We start from the raw sequence: 19378 nt of genomic DNA, 5'->3' as shown, positions 1-19378 counted from the left end.
AAATGTGTGTTTGAAGATGGTTGGAAGCAGGACAGTACCCTGGATAACTTTCCACTTTGTCACCTGTTCACCAGTGTTACAGTTGTATGGGAGCATACACATTGGCTGAGTTATAGTAATTTTGGAGGACAAGTTTTCATTACTGAAGCTAGGATGCTATTGAGTACTACAATCCTTTGATGTATTCAGTTTGGAGGTAAAGAGATCAATCCTGAAAATGTATATAATTGATCAAACTTTGGCACTTGTGAAGTTTGTGACTCAAGAGGAAGTTGGGATTGATGTCCACATGACATTTCTGATGGATGAAGGTAGCTGATATTTGGAATATTTTTGTGCAGATATGCTGGGTTCTGTTGTCATTGAGGGTAACACCACCACCTTTGTTTAGTTGATTAATTGTCTGCTACCATTGACTGCTTTGTGGCCAGATTGCAGATCTTTGGTCTCAGCCGTTTGTTGTAGAATCACTTAGTGTACTGTCTCTATTGTTTAGCACATGTCTTAATATCATAAGCCCATAAGATGTTGTAGCTGATGTAGATTAGAGTGGTGTTGGAAAAGCACAGCAGGTCAGGCAGTCGGTGGTGGGGGGGGGGGGGGGGGCGGAGGCGGATAAAGGTAGTAAAGGTGGATGGAGGTGGGGATGGAGGTATAGGCCAGAGGGGAGGGTGGCTGTAACAAGGACAGAACCTCCCTCGTCCTCCCCTTACACACTACCAACCTTCGCATTAACAACATCATCTGCCGACATTTCTGCCACCTCCAAACGGACCCCACCACCAGGGATATATTTCCCTCCCCACCCCTTTCCGCTATCCACAAAGACCGTTCCCTCCGTGACTACCTGGTCAGGTCCACGCCCCCCCCACAACCCACCCTCCTGTTCTGGCACCTTCCCCTGCCACCGCAGGAATTGTAAAACCTGTGACCTCCCCTCCATCCAAGGCCCCAAAGGAGCCTTCCACATCCAAAGATTTTCACCTGCACATCCACCAATGTCATTTATTGTATCCGTTGCTCCTGATATGGTCTTCTGTACATTGGGGAGACTGGAACGCCTCCTTGCAGAGCGCTTTAGGGAACATCTCTGTGACACCCACACCAAACAACCCCACCCTCCCGTGCCCGAACGTTTCAACTCCCCCTCCCACTCTGCGGACGACATGCAGGCCCTGGGCCGCCTCCACAGCCACTCCCTCACTACCCAACGTCTGGAAGAAGAAAGCCTTATCTTCTGCCTCAGAACACTTCAACCCCAGGGCATCAATGTGGATTTCACAAGTTTCCTCATTTTCCCCTCCCCCCCCCACCTTACCCCAGTTCCAAACTTCCAGCTCAGCACTGGCCCCATGACCTGTCCTACCTGCCAATCTCCCTTCACACCTATCCGCACCATCCTCCCCTCTGACCTATCACCTTTGTCCCCACCTCCATCCACCCATTGTATTCTTTTGCTACCTTCCCCCACCCTACTCTCTGACCTATCACTTCCATCCCCAGCCCCATTCACCTATTTTTACTCTTTGCTACCTTTTCCCTAGTCAAAGCCACTCCCCACCCCAATTTATCTCTGGCTCCCTGCCTCCATTCCTGCTGAAGGGCTTTTGCCCACAACGTTGATTTTCCTGCTTCTCGGGTGCTGCCTGACCTGTTGTGCTTTTCCAGCACCACTCTAATATAGACTCTGGTTTCCAGTATCTGCGGTCCTCAGCTTTTGCCTAGTTGTAGCTGATGTGGGCTATTAAACCCCATAAAGTCTGCTCTGTAAATTCAATTAGGTTTAGCACTCTGAAGGTAGTCAATCAATGGAATCCTTCAATAACCTCTGTGGCAAGGTTATTAAGCACATTCCAAAAGAATTAGAGGTGACAGAGTTGAAGCGCGAGGCTTGGGGAACTTGACTGGGTAAATGTAAAATGGTTGTTTCTCCTTGTGGGAGAGTCTACGAACAGAGAGCATAATCTCAGTAAGAGGAAGTTCATTTAAAAGTTGAGAAATTTCTTTGCAGGAATTCTTTATTGTAGAGAGTTGTTGAGATTGTATCAAGGTAAGTTTATTCAAGGTTAAAATGGAACAGATTTTTAATCAGTAAGAGAATACAGGATTATGGAGAAAAGGCAGGAAAGTGGCATGAGGAATATCAGATCAGCTATCATTAGTGAAGCAGATTCGATGGTCTGAATGGCTGACATTGATTCCCGCATCTTATGGTTTTTATCATAATTCTGTTTAGTATAGGTCTACAGATGTTAATGAGCAGGACTGTGCATGTTTGACTGCATTTAACTTCTGTCATGCCTGGGTCAATTTGCCTATATATTAATGTAGCACTTTGTAAATGGAATTAATGTTGTATTCATTTCTTCCAAGTTATCTGATATAAAAACTGAACAAAAGTAGATACTCTACAACTTGAGAAAATAGTTTTTTTTAAATTCCTGAAGCAAAAGTCAGATGGAATGCAAACTAATACCAGTGGAATACAGGGAATGGGGAAAATCCAGCATTTAGTCCAGCTATAAAGTGGATTTGGCCAGTAGTTTCTGTTCATCAAAGAAGCAAGGCCAGAGTGATTATTTTTCCTAAAGATATTGTGTATTTCTTTCTTTCAGTGAAACTTGAACAGAACCTGAAAGGTGAAGTCCAGTGAATCGAATACAGTCTAAACAGTAGTTTTAAGATGGCTGGATTCCTGGACAACTTTCGCTGGCCGGAGTTTGAATGTATTGACTGGGGAGAAAGCAGAAATGCAGTTGCTTCTATAGTAGCTGGGGTGTTGGTAAGTTCTGTGAATAAATTTGTGAACAGGTAACTATTATTTTAATGCCTCACTTTAGAGATGTATCCAACATTACTACCTACTTCTTGAAAATACTGTGCTAGTGATCCATGGCATAGCCCAAGAAATTATTTTAAGTGTTATACGTGAATAATTGCTACACGCAGCCATTTTAATCCCATCAGTCCCTGTGGAATATAAATATTAACATGAACAAATATTATTGATCATCTTTATCTGCCTGTTACTGGGAGAAAGTTAAGACTGCAGATGCTGGAGATTAGAGTAGAGTGTGTAGTGCTGGAAAAGCGCAGCCAGTCAATTAGCATCTGAGAAGCAGGAGAATCGACGTTTCGGGCATAAGCTCCTTGGATGCTGTCTGACCTACTGTGCTTTTCCAGCACTGCCATGCCTGTCACTAGATGTATTATTCATATCTTGTTCAATTCACTCTTGTGGAGATTTGAGATCCATGAAATGTTGTCACTACAGTCTTACCAGACCATAGGGGCTGCTCTCTTGTTAGAGAGAAGCATCTGGTGGTGATTTAATGGTGGTACTTAATGGTAAGGTCCTAGAGAGTGTTGCTGAACAAAGAGACCTTGGAGTGCAGGTTCATGGCTCCTTGAAAGTGGAGTAGCAGGCAGATAGAATAGTGAAGAAGGCGTTTGGTATGCTTTCCTTTATTGGTCAGAGTATTGAGTACAGGAGTTGGGAGGTCATGTTGCGGCTGTACAGGACATTGGTTAGGCCGCTGTTGGAATATTGCATGCAATTCTGGTCTCCTTCCTATCGGAAAGATGTTGTGAAACTTGAAAGGGTTCAGAAAAGATTTACAAGGATGTTGTCAGGGCTGGAGGATTTGAGCTGTAGGGAGAGGCTGAACAGGCTGGTGCTGTTTTCCCTAGAGCGTTGGAGGCTCAGGGGTAACCTTATAGAGGTTTATAAAATTGAGGGGTGTGGGTAGGATAAATCGACAAGGTCTTTTCCCTGGGGTGGGGGAGACCAGAACTAGAGGGCATAGATTTAGGGTGAGAGGGGAAAGATATGAAAGAATCCAAAGGGGCAACTTTTTCACGCAGAGGGTGGTCCGTGTATGGAATGAGCTGCCAGAGGAAGTGGTGGAGGCTGGTACAATTGCAACATTGAAGAGGCATTTGGATGGGTATATGAATAGGAAGGGTTTGGAGGGATATGGGCTGGGTGCTGGCAGGTGGGATAAGATTGGGTTGGGATATCTGGTTGGTATGGATGAGTTGGATCGAAGGGTCTGTTTCCATGCTGTATGTTTGTTACTCTTTTTAACCTGAGGGTCACCAGACCTCCGATGAGGAAAGAGGTTGAGAAGGAGAGTCCTTCATGGTAACATCAAACCAGTGATGGAAATTGGACCCAAGCTGCTGGCATCATGCTGCTCTGCAAACCAACAATCCAGCCAACTGAGCTAAACCGATACCTGATCCATGGAAATATAGTTTCTCTGAAAGGAGCCCTTATCTTCCTCATAACGATGACCATAGCTAAAGTACAACCTAGTTTAATGTAGTAAAACGTTGAGTCACTTCATGCAGATAGTTGTCAAATAAAATTTGACTGAGTGACATCGGCTGATATTAGGAGAGGTAACAATGTTGGTTTGAGAGGTAAGTGTAAAGAAACAGAACAAAATTAGGAGGCAATTAGAGTTTGGCTCTTATGCAGCTGATCTAAAATAAGATTTAGATCCATGGCTCTTCATGCCTGCTCCATCATTCAGTAGAGTTATGGCTAACTTGATTGTGGTTCAACTTTGGTTTCCTGCCTGCTCTTCCCCAAAATGCTTGCCTGTATTATACACATGACTACAAATGCAGTCTCACCAAGACCCTAAACAATTGACAAAATGCCATCCTTTTATGTTCTGTTCCATTAATCTTGCCAGTCACTTGCTGTACCTGCAGACTAATTATGTGCAATCCATGTACCAGAGCACCCAGATTGTTCTGTACAGCAAATGTCTATGGTTTTTTTTTGCTGTTTCTCAGTACTATCAACTTTCCCCCACTTGCTTAACTAGTCTGTATCCGTTTGTGCATTCTTTGTCCTCTTGATGATTACTCTCCTACCTGTGTTAGTGGCCATTGGCACATTTAGTTGTCATGCATTCCAACCTTTCATCCAAACCATTTGTGTGCACTGCAAATAGTTGAGGTCCCAGCCCTGATTTCTGCAACACTCCATACTGCAGCTTGACAATCTGAAAATAACACGCTTTTTTACTTTTGGCTTTCATTTGAGGTAACCGATCCTTTTATCCATTTCTAGTATCTCTACCCAATGAACACTCAAGTCGTGAAATTATGTTTTGAAATAGCATCTTATCAAATGAACATTGGCATGACCTTCAATGGTGGGATGAAGAAGACCAGGTCTGTCAGCAAGAGCCCAGAATGGGATGAGCATAGAGGTTTTGTAGGGCGAGAGGAAATGGGCAGGGATAAAGCAGCTATTCCATTCACCTGTCTGAAAAAGAAAGCATTCTGAAGTGGTTGCAAGAGGAACAATTTCCCGATGGACAGACGAGACCAATTAGAATAAAGGGAATTTTTGAGTTCCAGGTTTAAGCTCAAGATTTTGAGAGGAGGCAAGAATGAGAGCAGCCTGGAGGAAACTGAAATGGTTGAGCCTAGAGGTAACAAAGGCACAAATAAATTGAATTGAATTTGCTTTATTATCACATGTTTTCAGATCCGTTACAGCATCATCTTGGGTGCAGAGGTACATGGGTACAGATACTTCACATAAAATTCTTAGGGGAACAAAATTAGAAAAGTAAAGAAATGAATAGTCAGGCATTATAGGTCATAGGAAATAACTAGAAAAATAATGAACTGACAAGTTCAGAATATCAGTCTTCCGACTCGATTCATGCCAGCACCAAGCCTCAAGGGAGACATCTACCACCTTGCCGCTGCCAACACCAGACCCTATGCCATGTCTCTCTTGTCTCAGCTTGTCAGCTGCTAAAAACGAAAGTTGTGGAGGAGTCTTCGTAACAGAGGCTATAAAATGAAGTGCTTAATTCCAGACTAGCAGTATTGCCTCATTCAGTGGTGGGTGAGACTTGGGGAGATGATACAATATTGAAACTAAAAATATTTTGGCACTGAGGATATTGAGGGATTTTGGGATGGACTGGGAAAGTGAAGAAAATGTATGTAATCAGCCATAATCTTCATGGATGGTGGAGCCAATGCAAAGAAATCTGCCATTTCTCATCATCTTAGCAAGTATCAGTATGGCTAGGGAACAGAGTTTGTAACAGGAATCAAAGATAATAGGTTTGGTCTTCCCAGCATTTCATCAGAGGAAATTTCTGCTCACTGGATGTTGGACAAAGTTAAAAATCACACAACGCCAGGTTATAGTCCAACAGGTTTATTTGGAAGCTAATGCTATAACATGGTGTTATGATTTTTAACTTTGTCCACCCCAGTCCAACACTGGCACCTCAAAGTCATGGATGTTGGGCAAACAGCATGACATCAGTGATGGAAAAGTTGAGAGGGGAAGTGGAGTTTAGCTTTGTCATTCATGTACATAGTCATACATAGAACATATAGAATATTACAGTGTAGTACAGGCCCTTCAGCCCTCGATGTTGCGCCACCCTATCATACTAATCTGAAGCCCATCCCACCTACACTATTCCAAGTACGTCTATATGCCTGTCCAATGATGACTTAAATGCAATTAAACTTGGCGTATCTACCACCGTTGCAGGCAAAGCATTCCATACCCTTACTACTCTGAGTAAAGAAACTACCTTTGACATCTGTCTTGTACCTATCTCCCCTCACTTTAAAGTTATGTGCCCTCGTGTTTGCCGTCCCCATACTTGGAAAAAGGTCTCTCCCTGTCCACCCTATCTAACCCTCTGATACAGCACAGAAACAGATTCTTTCATCCACCTCATTCATGCCAAACTGAACTAGTCTCATTTGCCTGCATTTCACCCATATCTTCTTAAACTTCTCCTTTTCATGTAACTGTCCAACTGTCGTTTAAATATTGTAACTGTACCTGCACCTACCACTTCCTCTAGCAGTTCATTCCATTTGTGAACCCTTCTTTGTGTGAAAAGGTTGCCCTCAAGTCACGTTTAAATTTTTCTTCTCTCATCTTAAAACTGTCCTTGAATTTTGAACTCCCCTACCCAATGGAAAAGGCCTTGGCTATTCACCCTATCCATGCCCCTCATGACTTTATACGTTTCTATAAGGTCACCCCACAACCTTCTCTGCTACAGTGAAAATAGTGTCAGCCTCTCCAGCTTCCTTTTATTCTCATGCAGATCTTTTTGTATAAACAACAAACAGCAGTGAACCCAGCATTGATCCATGCAAAATACCACTGGCTCCTGGCCTCTAGTCTGAAAACCAAATCTCCATCATCGCCCTCTGTCTTCTACCATCAAACCAACCATAACCTCGCACATGATCCTGACAAGGAATTTTGCCCATACTAAACCAGGCATCCTACTTTTCGGATTATGTTGCCGGGGGATGGTATCCTGATGAAGGGCTTTTGCCCGAAACATCGATTTCGCTACTCCTCAAATGCTGCCTGAACTGCTGTGCTCTTCCAGCACCACTAATCCAGAATGTAGATGAGAAATGGTTGGCTTTGGGGTATTCCAGATATATTGGTGCAGTAGTGGGATGAAGCACCATTTAAAGTGATTCTTAAACGAGCTTGATTGGCATGGAACTAGGAATGGGAAGATTCATGCAGTTGGGTCATGAAGAGGTGGTGTTGGGGGAGATTGGTATGGCACAATTGAAATGTGGATCTTATTCAAGGAACAGCTACTGTGTGTCCTTGACAAGTGTATATCTGTCAGGCAGGGGCGAAGTGGTCGAGTGAGGTGGCTGTGGTTTACTAAAGACGTTGAATCTCTTGTCAAGAGAAAGAAGGTGGCTTATGTTGGGATGAGATGTGAAGGCTCACTTAGGGTGACTGAGAGTTACAAGTTAGTCAGGAAAGACTTAAAGAGGGAGCTAAGAAGAGCCAGGAGGGTACATAAGAAGTCATTGACAGGTAGGATCCAGGGAAACCATCAAGCTTTCTATAGGTATGTCAGGAATAAAAGAATGACCAGAAAGATTAGGGCCAATCAAGGATAGTTGTGGGAAGTTGTGCATGGAGTCCGAGGAGATAGGGGAAGCACTAAATGAATATTTTTCATCAGTATTCTCATTGGAAAATACTGAGATACAGGCTGCGAAGACTGTATGGGATTGACGTTCACAAGAAGGTGGTGTTAGTAATTCTGGAAAGTGTGAAAATAGCTAAGTCCCCTGGGCTAGATGGAATTTATCCTAGGATTCTCTGGGAAGCCAGGGAGGAGATTGCAGAGTCTTTGGCTTTTGATCTTTGTTGTCATTATCTATAGGAATAGTGCCAGAAGACTGAAGGATAGCAAATGTTGTCACTTTGTTCAAGGAGGGGAGGAGAGACAACTTTGGTAATCATAGACCAGTTGTGGGTAAAATATTAGAAAGGGTTATAAGAGAGAATTTATAATCATCTCCTCCAGAAGAATAATTTGCTGAGGGATAGTCAACACTGTTTTGTGAAGGGTAGGTCGTGCCTCACAAAGCATATTGAGTTCTTTGAGAAGGTGACCAAACAGGTGGATGAGGGTAAAGCGATTGATGTGTATATGGATTTCAGTAAGGCATTTGATAAGGTTCCCCAAGGTTGGCTAATGCAGAACATATGGCAGCATGGAACTGAGGGTGATTTAGCAACTTGGATCAGAAGTTGGCTTGCTGAAAGAAGTCAGAGGGTAGTGATTGATGGGAAATGTTCATCCTAGAGTTCAGTTAGTGGTTGTGTATTACCAGGATCTGTTTTGGGGCCACTGCTGTTTGTCATTGTTATAAATGACCTAGATGCGGGCATAGGAGGATGGGTTAGTAAATTTGTGGCTGACACTAAGGTCGGAGGAGTTGTGGATAGTGCAGAAGGATGTTGCAGGTTACAGAGGGATGTAGATAAGCAGCAGAGCTGGCAATGGAGTTTAATGCAGAAAAGTGAGAGATGATTTGCTTTGGAAGGTGCAACAGGAATGCAGAGTACTGGGCTAATGGTAAGATTCTTGGTAGTGTGGATGAGCAGAGCGATCGAGGTGTCCATGTCCATAGATCCCTGAAAGTTACAACCCACGTTGATAGGGTTATTAAGAAGGCTTTTCTTAAGGGAGTGTTAGCCTTTATTGGCAAAGGGATTGTGTTTCAGAGCCATTAGGTCTTAGTGTAGCTGCACAAAACTATGGTGCAGCCGCACTTGGATTTTTGCATACAGTTCTGGTCTCTGCATTATAGGAAGGATGTGGAAGCTTTGGAAAGGGTTCAGAGGAGATTTAGTGGGATGTTGGCTGGTATGGAGGGAGGTGAACAGTACCCCTGCTCATGCCTCCACCCCCATTCCCCCCACCGTCACACCCACTCCAGGTACAGGCTCCGACCCCACTCCCAGCTCCACACCCACACCAGATCCCAGCTCCCGGCCCTGCCGAGTTTTCACCATCCCTCCAGACCTCCCACTCACTGAGGACGAACGATCAGTCCTCAGCAAAGGGCTCACCTTCATCCCCCTCCATCCACGCATCAATGAATTTAATACACGCCTGACATCGAACACTTCTTCAGTCGCCTCCGCCTCCGAGCTTACTTTCACAATCAGGACTCCCGCCCACCTTCCGAGGACCCCTTCGCCCACCTCCAACACACTGCATCCACCTGGACACCCCGCGCTGGCCTATTACCTGCCCTCGACCTCTTCATTTCCAACTGCCGCCGGGACATTAACCGCCTCAACCTGTCGACCCCCCCTCCCCCGCTCCAACCTCTCACCCTCACAACGCGCAGCCCTCCAATCCCTCTGCTCTAATCCCAACCTCACCATTAAGCCAGCGGATAAAGGGGGCGCAGTGGTAGTCTGCCGCACTGACCTCTGCACCGCTGAAGCCAAACGCCAACTCGAGGACACCTCTTCCTACTGCCCCCTCGACCATGACCCCACCCACCATCACCAAACCATCATCTCCCAGACCATACAGAAACTCATCACCGCAGGAGATCTCCCACCCACAGCCTCCAACCTCATAGTCCGGGAACCCCACACTGCCCGGTTCTACCTCCTTCCCAAGATCCACAAGCCTGACCACCCTGCCCGACCCATTGTCTCAGCATGCTCCTGCCCCACTGAACTCCTCTCTACCTACCTCGACACTGTCCTATCCCCCCTAGTCCAGAAACTCCCCACATACGTTCGAGACACCACCCACATCCTCCACCTCCTCCAAGACTTCTGTTTCCCTGATCCCCAACGCCTCATCTTCACCATGGATATCCAATCCCTCTACACCTCCATCCGCTATGACCAGGGCCTCCAAGCCCTCCGTTTTTTCCTCTCCAGACGTCCCCAACAGTACCCTTCCACTGACACACTCATTCGTTTGGCCTACTGGTCCTCCCCCTTAACAATTTCTCCTTTGAATCCTTCCACTTCCTCCAGACCAAAGGCGCAGCCATGGGCACACGTATGGGCCCCAGCTACGCCTGTCTCTTTGTTGGCTACGTAGAACAGTTGATCTTCCGTAATTACACCGGCACCACTCCCCACCTCTTCCTCCGCTACATTGATGACTGCATTGGCGCCACCTCGTGCTCCCGCGAGGAGGTTGAGCAATTCATCAACTTCACCAATACATTCCACCCTGACCTTAAATTTACCTGGGCCATCTCTGACACCTCGCTCCCCTTCCTGAACCTCTCCATCTCCATTAGTGATGACCGACTTGACACTGACATTTTTTACAAACCCTTCGACTCCCACAGCTACCTGGATTACACCTCTTCCCACCCTACCTCTTGCAAAAATGCCATCCCGTATTCCCAATTTCTCCGCCTCCGCCGTATCTGCTCCCAGGAGGACCAGTTCCACCATGGAATACACCAGATGGCCTCCTTCTTTAGAGACCACAATTTCCCTTCCCACATGGTTAAAGATGCCCTCCAATGCATCTCGTCCACATCCTGCACCTCCGCCCTCAGACCCCACCCCTCCAACCGTAACAAGGACAGAACGCCCCTGGTGCTCACCTTCCACCCTACCAACCTTCACATAAACCAAATCCTCCGCCGACATTTCCACCACTTCCAAAAAGACCCCACCACCAGGGATATATTTCCCTCCCCACCCCTTTCCGCCTTCCGCAAAGACCGTTCCCTCCCTGACTACTTGGTCAGGTCCACACCCCCCCTATGACCCACACTCCCATTCTTGCAATTTCCCCTGCCACCGCAGGAACTGTAAAACCTGTGCCCACACCAGCTCCCTCACCTCTATCCAAGGCCCTAAAGGAGCCTTCCACATCCATCAAAGTTTTACCTGCACATCCACCAATATCATTTATTGTATCCGTTGCTCCCGATGTGGTCTCCTCTACATTGCGGAGACTGGGCGCCTCCTAGCAGAGTGCTTTAGGGAACATCTCCGAGACGCCCGCGCCAATCAACCAAACCGCCCTGTGGCCCAACATTTCAACTCCCCCTCCCACTCTGCCAAGGACATGGGGGCCTCCTTCACTGCCGCTCCCTCACCACCAGACGCCTGGAGGAAGAACGCCTCATCTTCCGCCTCGGAACACTTCAACCCCAGGGCATCAATGTGGACTTCAACAGCCTCCTCACTTCCCCTTCCCCCACCTCATCCTAGTTTCAAACTTCCAGCTCAGCACTGTCTCCTTGACTTGTCCGACCTGCCTATCTCCTTTTCCACCTATCCACTCCACCCTCCCCTCCCTGACCTATCACCTTCATCTCCTCCCCCACTCACCCATTGTACTCTATGCTACTCTCTCCCCATCCCCACCCTCCTCGAGCTTATCTCTCCACGCTTCAGGCTCACTGCCTTTATTCCTGATGAAGGGCTTTTGCCCGAAACGTCGATTTCGCTGCTCGTTGGATGCTGCCTGAACTGCTGTGCTCTTCCAGCACCACTAATCCAGTACCTGGTATGGAGGGAGGGTCTTATGAGGAAAGGCTGAGAGGATGTTGAGAGGTGAATGGTGATGGTGGTGAAAGCATTGAATGCTTTCACCTGATATGGTGAAAGCATTTTACTTTATCCCAATAACAATGAAGGAGAAGTCTGATTGAAATACTGGGCTTTGCTCAATTGCTGGATCTCAAATTATATTAATTTTGGATTTGGTAGAGACTTGTAATTTTTTAATGGGTGGGTAGAGGGGAAAGAAAAGAGCAGTGTCTTTATTCTGTCGTTCTTCATAGAGATGCTGATTGCCATGACTATCACTAAAAGTTGCGTTCCATCAAAATAGGCTTATTGTAAACTGAAAGGTATTTATTTTTAGTTCAGATAAAGGAGGGAATGAAGTGGTCATTTTACAGAAGTAGCTCCCTATAGCATGTCCCAAAAGAAGAAAGCGATGATGATGTTGAATATTTTAATACTTTGTGCTGTCAATTACTCATTTTCACCCTCTTCAAAAAGAATACGTAATCTTAAAAAACCAGGTAACAGTCCGGGAACCCCGCACTGCCCGGTTCTACCTCTTTCCCAAGATCCACAAGCCTGACCACCCTGGCCGACCCATTGTCTCAGCATGCTCCTGCCCCACTCAACTCATCTCTACCTACCTCGATACTGTCCTATCCCCCCGGTCCAGGAACTCCCCACATACGTTCGAGACACCACCCACACTCTCCACCTCCTCCAAAACTTCCGTTTCCCCGGCCCCCAACGCCTCATCTTCACCATGGATATCCTATCCCTCTACACCTCCATCTGCCATGACCAGGGCCTCCAAGCCCTCCGTTTTGTTTCCTCTCCAGACGTCTCCAACAGTACCCTTCCACCGACACACTCATTCGTTTGGTCAAATTGGTCCTCGCCCTTAACAATTTCTCCTTCGAATCCTCCCACTTCCTCCAGACCAAAGGGGTAGCCATGGGCACATGTATGAGCCCCAGCTATGCCTGTCTCTTTGTTGGCTACGTAGAACAGTCAATTTTCCGTAATTACACCGGCACCACTCCCCACCTCTTCCTCTGCTACATTGATGACTGCATTGGCGCCATCTCGTGCTCTCGTGAGGAGGTTGAGCAATTCATCAACTTCACCAACACATTCCAACCTGACCTTTAGATTTACCTGGACCATCTCTGACACCTCCCTCCCCTTCCTGGACCCCTCCATCCCCATTAATGACGACCGACCTGATACTGACATTTTTTACAAACTCACCAACTCTCACAGCTACCTGGATTACACCTCTTCCCACCATACCTCCTGCAAAAATGCCATCCCTTATTCCCAATTCCTTCGCCTCCGCCGGATCTGCTCCCAGGAGGACCAGTTCCACCGCAGTACACACCAGATGGCCTCCTTCTTTAGAGACCGCAATTTCCCTTCCTATGTTGTTAAACATGCCCTCCAACGCATCTCGTCCACATTCCGCACCTCTGCCCTCAGACCCCATCCTCCAACCGTAACAAGGATAGAACGCCCCTGGTGCTCACCTTCCACCCTACCAACCTTCGCATAAACCAAATCATCCGCCGACATTTCTGCCACCTCCAAAAAGACCCCACCACCAGGGATATATTTCCCTCCCCACCCCTTTCCGCCTTCCGCAAAGACCGTTCCCTCCGTCACTACCTGGTCAGGTCCATGTCCCCCCCCTTCAACCCATCCTCCCATCCTGGCACCTTCCCCTGCCACTGCAGGAATTGCAAAACCTGCACCCACACCACCTCCCTCACCTCCATCCAAGGCCCTAAAGGAGCCTTCCACATCCATCAATGTCTTACCTGCACATCCACCAATATCATTTATTGTATCCGTTGCTCCCAATGCAGTCTCCTCTACATTCAGTCCAAAGATGTGCAGGTCAGGTGAATTGGCCATGCTAAATTGCCCGTAGTGTTAGGTAAGGGGTAGATGTAGGGGAATGGGTGCGTTGCGCTTCGGCGGGGCGGTGTGGACTTGTTGGGCCGAAGGGCCTGTTTCCACACTGTAAGTAATCTAATCTAATCTAATCTACATTGGGGAGACTGGACGCCTCCTAGCAGAGCGCTTTAGGGAACATCTCTGGGACACCTGCGCCAATCAACCACACCGCCCCGTGGCCCAACATTTCAACTCTCCCTTCCACTCTGCCAAGGACATGGAGGTCCTGGGCCTCCTTCACCGCCGCTCCCTCACCACCAGACGCCTGGAGGAAGAATGCCTCCTCTTCCGCCTCGGAACACTTCAACCCCAGGGCATCAATGTGGACTTCAACAGTTTCCTGATTTCTCCTTTCCCCCCCCCCCCCCCCCCCCCCCACCTCACCCCAGTTCCAAACTTCCAGCTCAGCACTGTCCCCATGACTTGTCCTACATGCCTACCTTTTCCACCTATCCAATCCACCCTCCCCTGCCCCCCCCCCCCACCCCCCACTGATCAATCACCTTCATCCCCTCCCCCACTCACCTATTGTACTCTATGCTACTTTCTCCCCACCCCCACCCTCCTCTCACTTATCTCTCCACTTTTCAGGCTCTCTGCCTGTATTCCTGATGAAGGGCTTTTGCCTGAAACGTCGATTTTACTGATCCTCAGATGCTGCCTGAACTGCTGTGCTCTTCCAGCACCACTAATCCAGAATTTTAAAAAGCCAGTTCATTTAGCACTATGCAGTACCTCTAGGTGGCAGTATAACATAACTACTGGATATGCGAGAGTCCAGAATAGAATGAGACAAAACTGGCTGTCTTTACAGGAGAAAAAAGGTACTATAGGTTGAACGGAGTACAAGTTTAAAAACATAGAATGAATTAGACAAAAAAAATTAAAGAAACATAGTTAAAGAAATAATTAAGACGAGGTCTGTGAATGCTGGAAATCTTGGGGAAAGAAGGAGGAAGTGCTAGAAAATAAACCACTAACAGAAATAATCACAGGTTTTGCATTTCCTTATGTTAATGAGCTTGTACATTCCTAGCACTCTTTCAATTTTTATCTTCTGAAAATAAATACCTTTGACCAGAAAATTATGAAAAATATGATGCGTATGATTCTGTAATGCTAATGTATACAACCACTGTAATATATATTCATATGGTATTTTATCATAAAATTATACTTTGTTTTTCTAATGTTTTGGAATTTTAAAATAATTCAAATATGCGGTATGTCCTACTAGATGTTATCACTTTTTTTGATTTTGACTTAAGCTAAGCAGAAAAATTATGTAGATGGAATGGCCAGATTCATTCATCTTTAACTCCTTATCATCGAGTAATAGAGATGTACAGCATGGAAACAGACCCTTCGGTCCAACTTGTCTATGCCGACCAGATATCCCAACCCAATCTAGTCCCACCTGCCAGCACCTAGCCGTTTCCCTCCAAACCCTTCCTATTCATATACTCATCCAAATGCCTCTTAAATGTTGCAATTGTACTAGCCTCCACCACTTCCTCTGGCAGCTCATTCCATACACAGACCACCCTCTGTGTGAAAACTTTGCCCCTTAGGTCTCTCTTATATCTTACCCCTCTCACCCTAAACCTATGCCCTCTAGTTCTGGACTCCCTCACCCCAGGAAAAAGACTTTGCTTATTTACCCTACCTGTGCCCCTCATAATTTTGTAAACCTCTATAAGCTCACCCCTCATCCTCTGACACTCCAGGGAAAACAGCCCAGCCTGTTCAGCCTCTCCCTACAGCTCAAATCCTCCAACCCTGGCAACATCTTTGTCAATCTTTTCTGAGCCCTTTCAAATTTTACAACATCTTTGCGATAGGATGGAGACCAGAATTGCATGCAATATTCCAACAGTAGTCTGACCAATGTCATGTACAGCCGCAACATGATCTCCCAACTCCTGTACTCAATACTCTGGCCAATTTAAAAAAAAGCATGTCAAATGCTGCCTTCACGATCCTATATCCCTGCGACTCTACTTTCAAGGAGCTATGAATCTGCACTCCAAGATATCTCGACAAAAAGTTACACATTTGGGTGAAAAGAAAAGTTCAGTTTCTAAATTATTTTTGCGAAGATTTTGTACAGAAATGAGGTGAAAAGAATTAGCAACTGTAAACTGTAGACCTAGAATACTAAAGTCAGTGAAGAATGAAGGTGATCGACTACAAATAACCAATAGAGGAAGCTAGAAAAATCCCAGATAATTAAAATGTTTTGACCGATGCATGTATCTGGGTTGCTTGGTTGTGGGGGTCACTAAACAAAATACAAAACTGCAGATGCTGGAAATCCGAACAGAAATTGCTGGAAAAACTCAGTAGGTATGGCAACATCTGTCGAGAGAAATCAGAGTTAGTGTAATTTCTGTCCACAGGTGCTGCCAGATCTGAATCAGTTAGCTCAGTTGGCTGAAGTTGTGATGCAATATGATGTAAACAGCATGTATGAACGACCTTCCTCCTTGACTTCTTCCATTGCCTGAGGCATCATAAACCTTGAGTTAAACTAACACCAGTAATTTTCCTCTGGGAGAGCTCCCTCAATGTCCTCTGCAACAATCATGACTTGCCTTTTATATTGTGTTTAGAGTCAGTTTTCCAGGTTTGAGAGTTGTATAGAATACATTTTTGTTTTCTGCATTTAGTTAATTTTTTAATCATTTCCTTTTGTGATTTTACGTCTGCATCTTTCATCATTAATTTAGGCGTTATAGTGAAGGGTTGGAGGTGTGCCTACAATCTCTCAGCACTGGAGAAGAGCTTGTATGTTGATCAATTAATTAAATCAGATGTTCAACTCATAAAGTGACTGAAAACAACAATTTATCTAGAACAACCCTGTCAATGTCAATGGTTTTCTTGTAAAGGCCAGGCAATACAGAGTATTGTGGAGCTTTTTAGATTAGATTAGATTACAAAACAGTGTGGAAACAGGCCCTTCGGCCCAACAAGTCCACACTGACCCGCCGAAGCGCAACCCACCCATACCCCTACATTTACGCCTACCTAACACTACAGGCAATTTAGCATGGCCAATTCACCTAACCTGCACATCTTTGGACTGTGGAAGGAAACCGGAGCACCCGGAGGAAACCCACGCAGACATGGGGAGAACGTGCAAACTCCACACAGACAGTTGCCTGAGGTGGGAATTGAAACTGGGTCTCTGGCGCTGTGAGGCAGCAGTGCTAAACACTGTGCCATCGTGCCGCCCAAGCTATTTGACTGTCAGATCATCCTAGAAATTTGGCTTGATCTGTTCAAACCACGACATTGGTCACGTAGCCCTTCTCCAACAATTTCTACGTTTGTTTGTTACTATCTCCAGCATCCACAGATCTTCGTTTTGTACTTTTTCATTTCTTTGGTCACCATTCCTGTAATACAAAAAGCAGAGAATAGGGGTGTTACACCTGCCATAGTGTGTTTTGACCCTTATATTCGGCAAAGAACTGCAAATCAACTCTAATAGTAATAAGAACTTATCTATCTATTTTAGCACAATGAATGCTCTAATAACAAATACACTACAAACTAGCCATTAACACTATAAATAGAATTAACTATATCATCATCTTTAGCTTAACCTTGATTAAATGCCACCACATTTGATCTTGGCCTTGATCCACGTGGTAATGATTGTCTGGTCGTTGTCTTCTGGTGGTCCCAGGGTCGTCATCTCTTCACGGTTGTCGGTCTCAAGATACCACTCCAGAGGGTGGTGAGAGTTGATTCTTATGCCTGGAAGCTTTTGCCCTGATCGATCTGGCCCAATCAGTCATTGATGTGTTGATGGTAGTGGGTCCTTGGGCCTCCATTCCTGAAGGTGTTAGGGGTATGTAGGTCAGGTAGCCTTTCCCAAATAAAGGTGTGAAGCACCTCTTTGTTCTGGAAAGCAACTCAATGTTTCCTAATGCGCTGTGTCAATTGTGTATTGTGGAGTCTGTAGCTTGTTTATTTGAGTTTTTAGCGCAGATATTTTTGGCCATTGCTTGGTTCGATTTCCCAGCATGCATTATTTATGATCTGGTTTTTCCTAAGTCTGCCATTTTGAGTGGCCTACCCGGCCACTGGCAAAACAAACACGAAGTAAGAAGAGAAATAACTGAACCACTAGATTTTTCTGAGTGTAAGACAAACAAATTCAGATTCAATGCAAATACATTTGCCGATTTTGTATTGTGATATGAACATTGTATCCCTCAGGAGGTGGTTTGATCATGTTATGCATTTTGTGATAGGATTTTCATTTCCTCAGCAGTCAAATTTGACTTTGTATTGCATTCCCACGTGTGCTGAAATTAAATATTGTAGTTTAAACACTAACTGAAGTGTTGTGCAATCCACATTCTCTCGGGTCTAATTTAATATTTATTGCAGCAAATTTAGTCATTTGCTTTTATTCCAGAAGAGAGACGATCTGTTACTATTTAGTTTGTGGGTTACCGGTTTATGTAATCCATTATATTTTGTGAATTGTAGGAAAGTAATGTAGGTTTTTCATGAATATGTTTGTGTTGCTGCAAGTCTCCTTTGAAATTCCATTACCCTCCCACAAGGTTATCACTTTGCAAACTGAAACCAGGAAGTAGCTTTACAGTAAAATGCTGTTCTGACTAAATAAGGTAATTTGGGCCAATTTTGAATTGGTGAGGTGTTGATGATACTGTTACTTTGAAAGATAAGTTTGTATAACTAAGGCTTTTTTAATATTTCTTCAGTTTGTCCATAAAGGGGACTCTTGTGGTGCAGTGCTAATATCCCTACTTCTCAGACAGGAGATCCAGATTCAAAGATATGTAATAACCTCCCTTGAAAGGTTGATTAGAAAGTATCTATTTCCACTAAGATCCTTCCTTCAAGTTGTAGCATCCACTTACAAAAATGGTTTCAGAATTTCTGCTTGCGTTATAATTTTGAGGAATGGATTCACACTCGAGGGTTTTGTTGAGTTATGTGGCACTGATCCGTAAGTCAGTGACTAGAGTGCATGAATGTCAGATGATCACCAGAGGTGAAAGACGGAATTTGGACTTAAATCAATGGCATTATGGTTTACAAAACCTTATTGGTGAAAGCGTCTGTACCAATATCTCTCCCCTCTTGTGGTTCAGTGAAACATTTTTTTGATCACACTCCTCTGAAGAGTCTTGTGATATTTGCCTATGTTAAAGGTAGAATATACAGGCAAGTTATTGCTAAATTGGAATATATAATAGCTTTCAAAAGAAGCGAATACATTTTTTTTTATCAAGAACAAATTCAGTAAATTCTGGTGAACAGCAGAGGAATTGAACTCCGGCTAACATTTCAGAGTCACCACAGGTGCATTGAACTAAATCTCACTGCTAGAAGGTTGAGACTTTTGAAATCATTCAGTTCAAAACTTGAATTTTGTCCCGTTTAAATGAGCACGTCCAATAATGTTCTCTCCAAGCCAGACCATTGCAAACTGTAGGTGGTGATCCTGTAGCCTGGGATCACAAGTTTCAAGTCATCAATAACTATCTTAGAGTTCTGGTTAACCCCTTGTAGTTATGTAGTCCCTTT

At 45.1% G+C, this 19378-nt stretch overlaps 1 protein-coding gene across 1 annotated transcript in view; it reads left to right on the top strand.

Annotated features, from left to right (window-relative positions):
- Positions 1-19378, top strand: part of LOC140486424 (transmembrane protein 50B) — a 76745-nt gene that overhangs the window by 16930 nt on the left and 40437 nt on the right. The window contains exon 2 of the mRNA XM_072585535.1: positions 2616-2782. Within this exon, the coding sequence (XP_072441636.1) occupies positions 2684-2782 (99 nt within the window). The 5' untranslated portion in view covers positions 2616-2683. The remainder of the gene's footprint in view (positions 1-2615; positions 2783-19378) is intronic.

Source organism: Chiloscyllium punctatum, chromosome 15, assembly GCF_047496795.1.
Source record: "Chiloscyllium punctatum isolate Juve2018m chromosome 15, sChiPun1.3, whole genome shotgun sequence".
NCBI lineage: Eukaryota > Metazoa > Chordata > Chondrichthyes > Orectolobiformes > Hemiscylliidae > Chiloscyllium > Chiloscyllium punctatum.
Note: the sequence above shows the minus strand (reverse complement) of the source record. Positions and strands in the feature narration are given on the sequence as shown.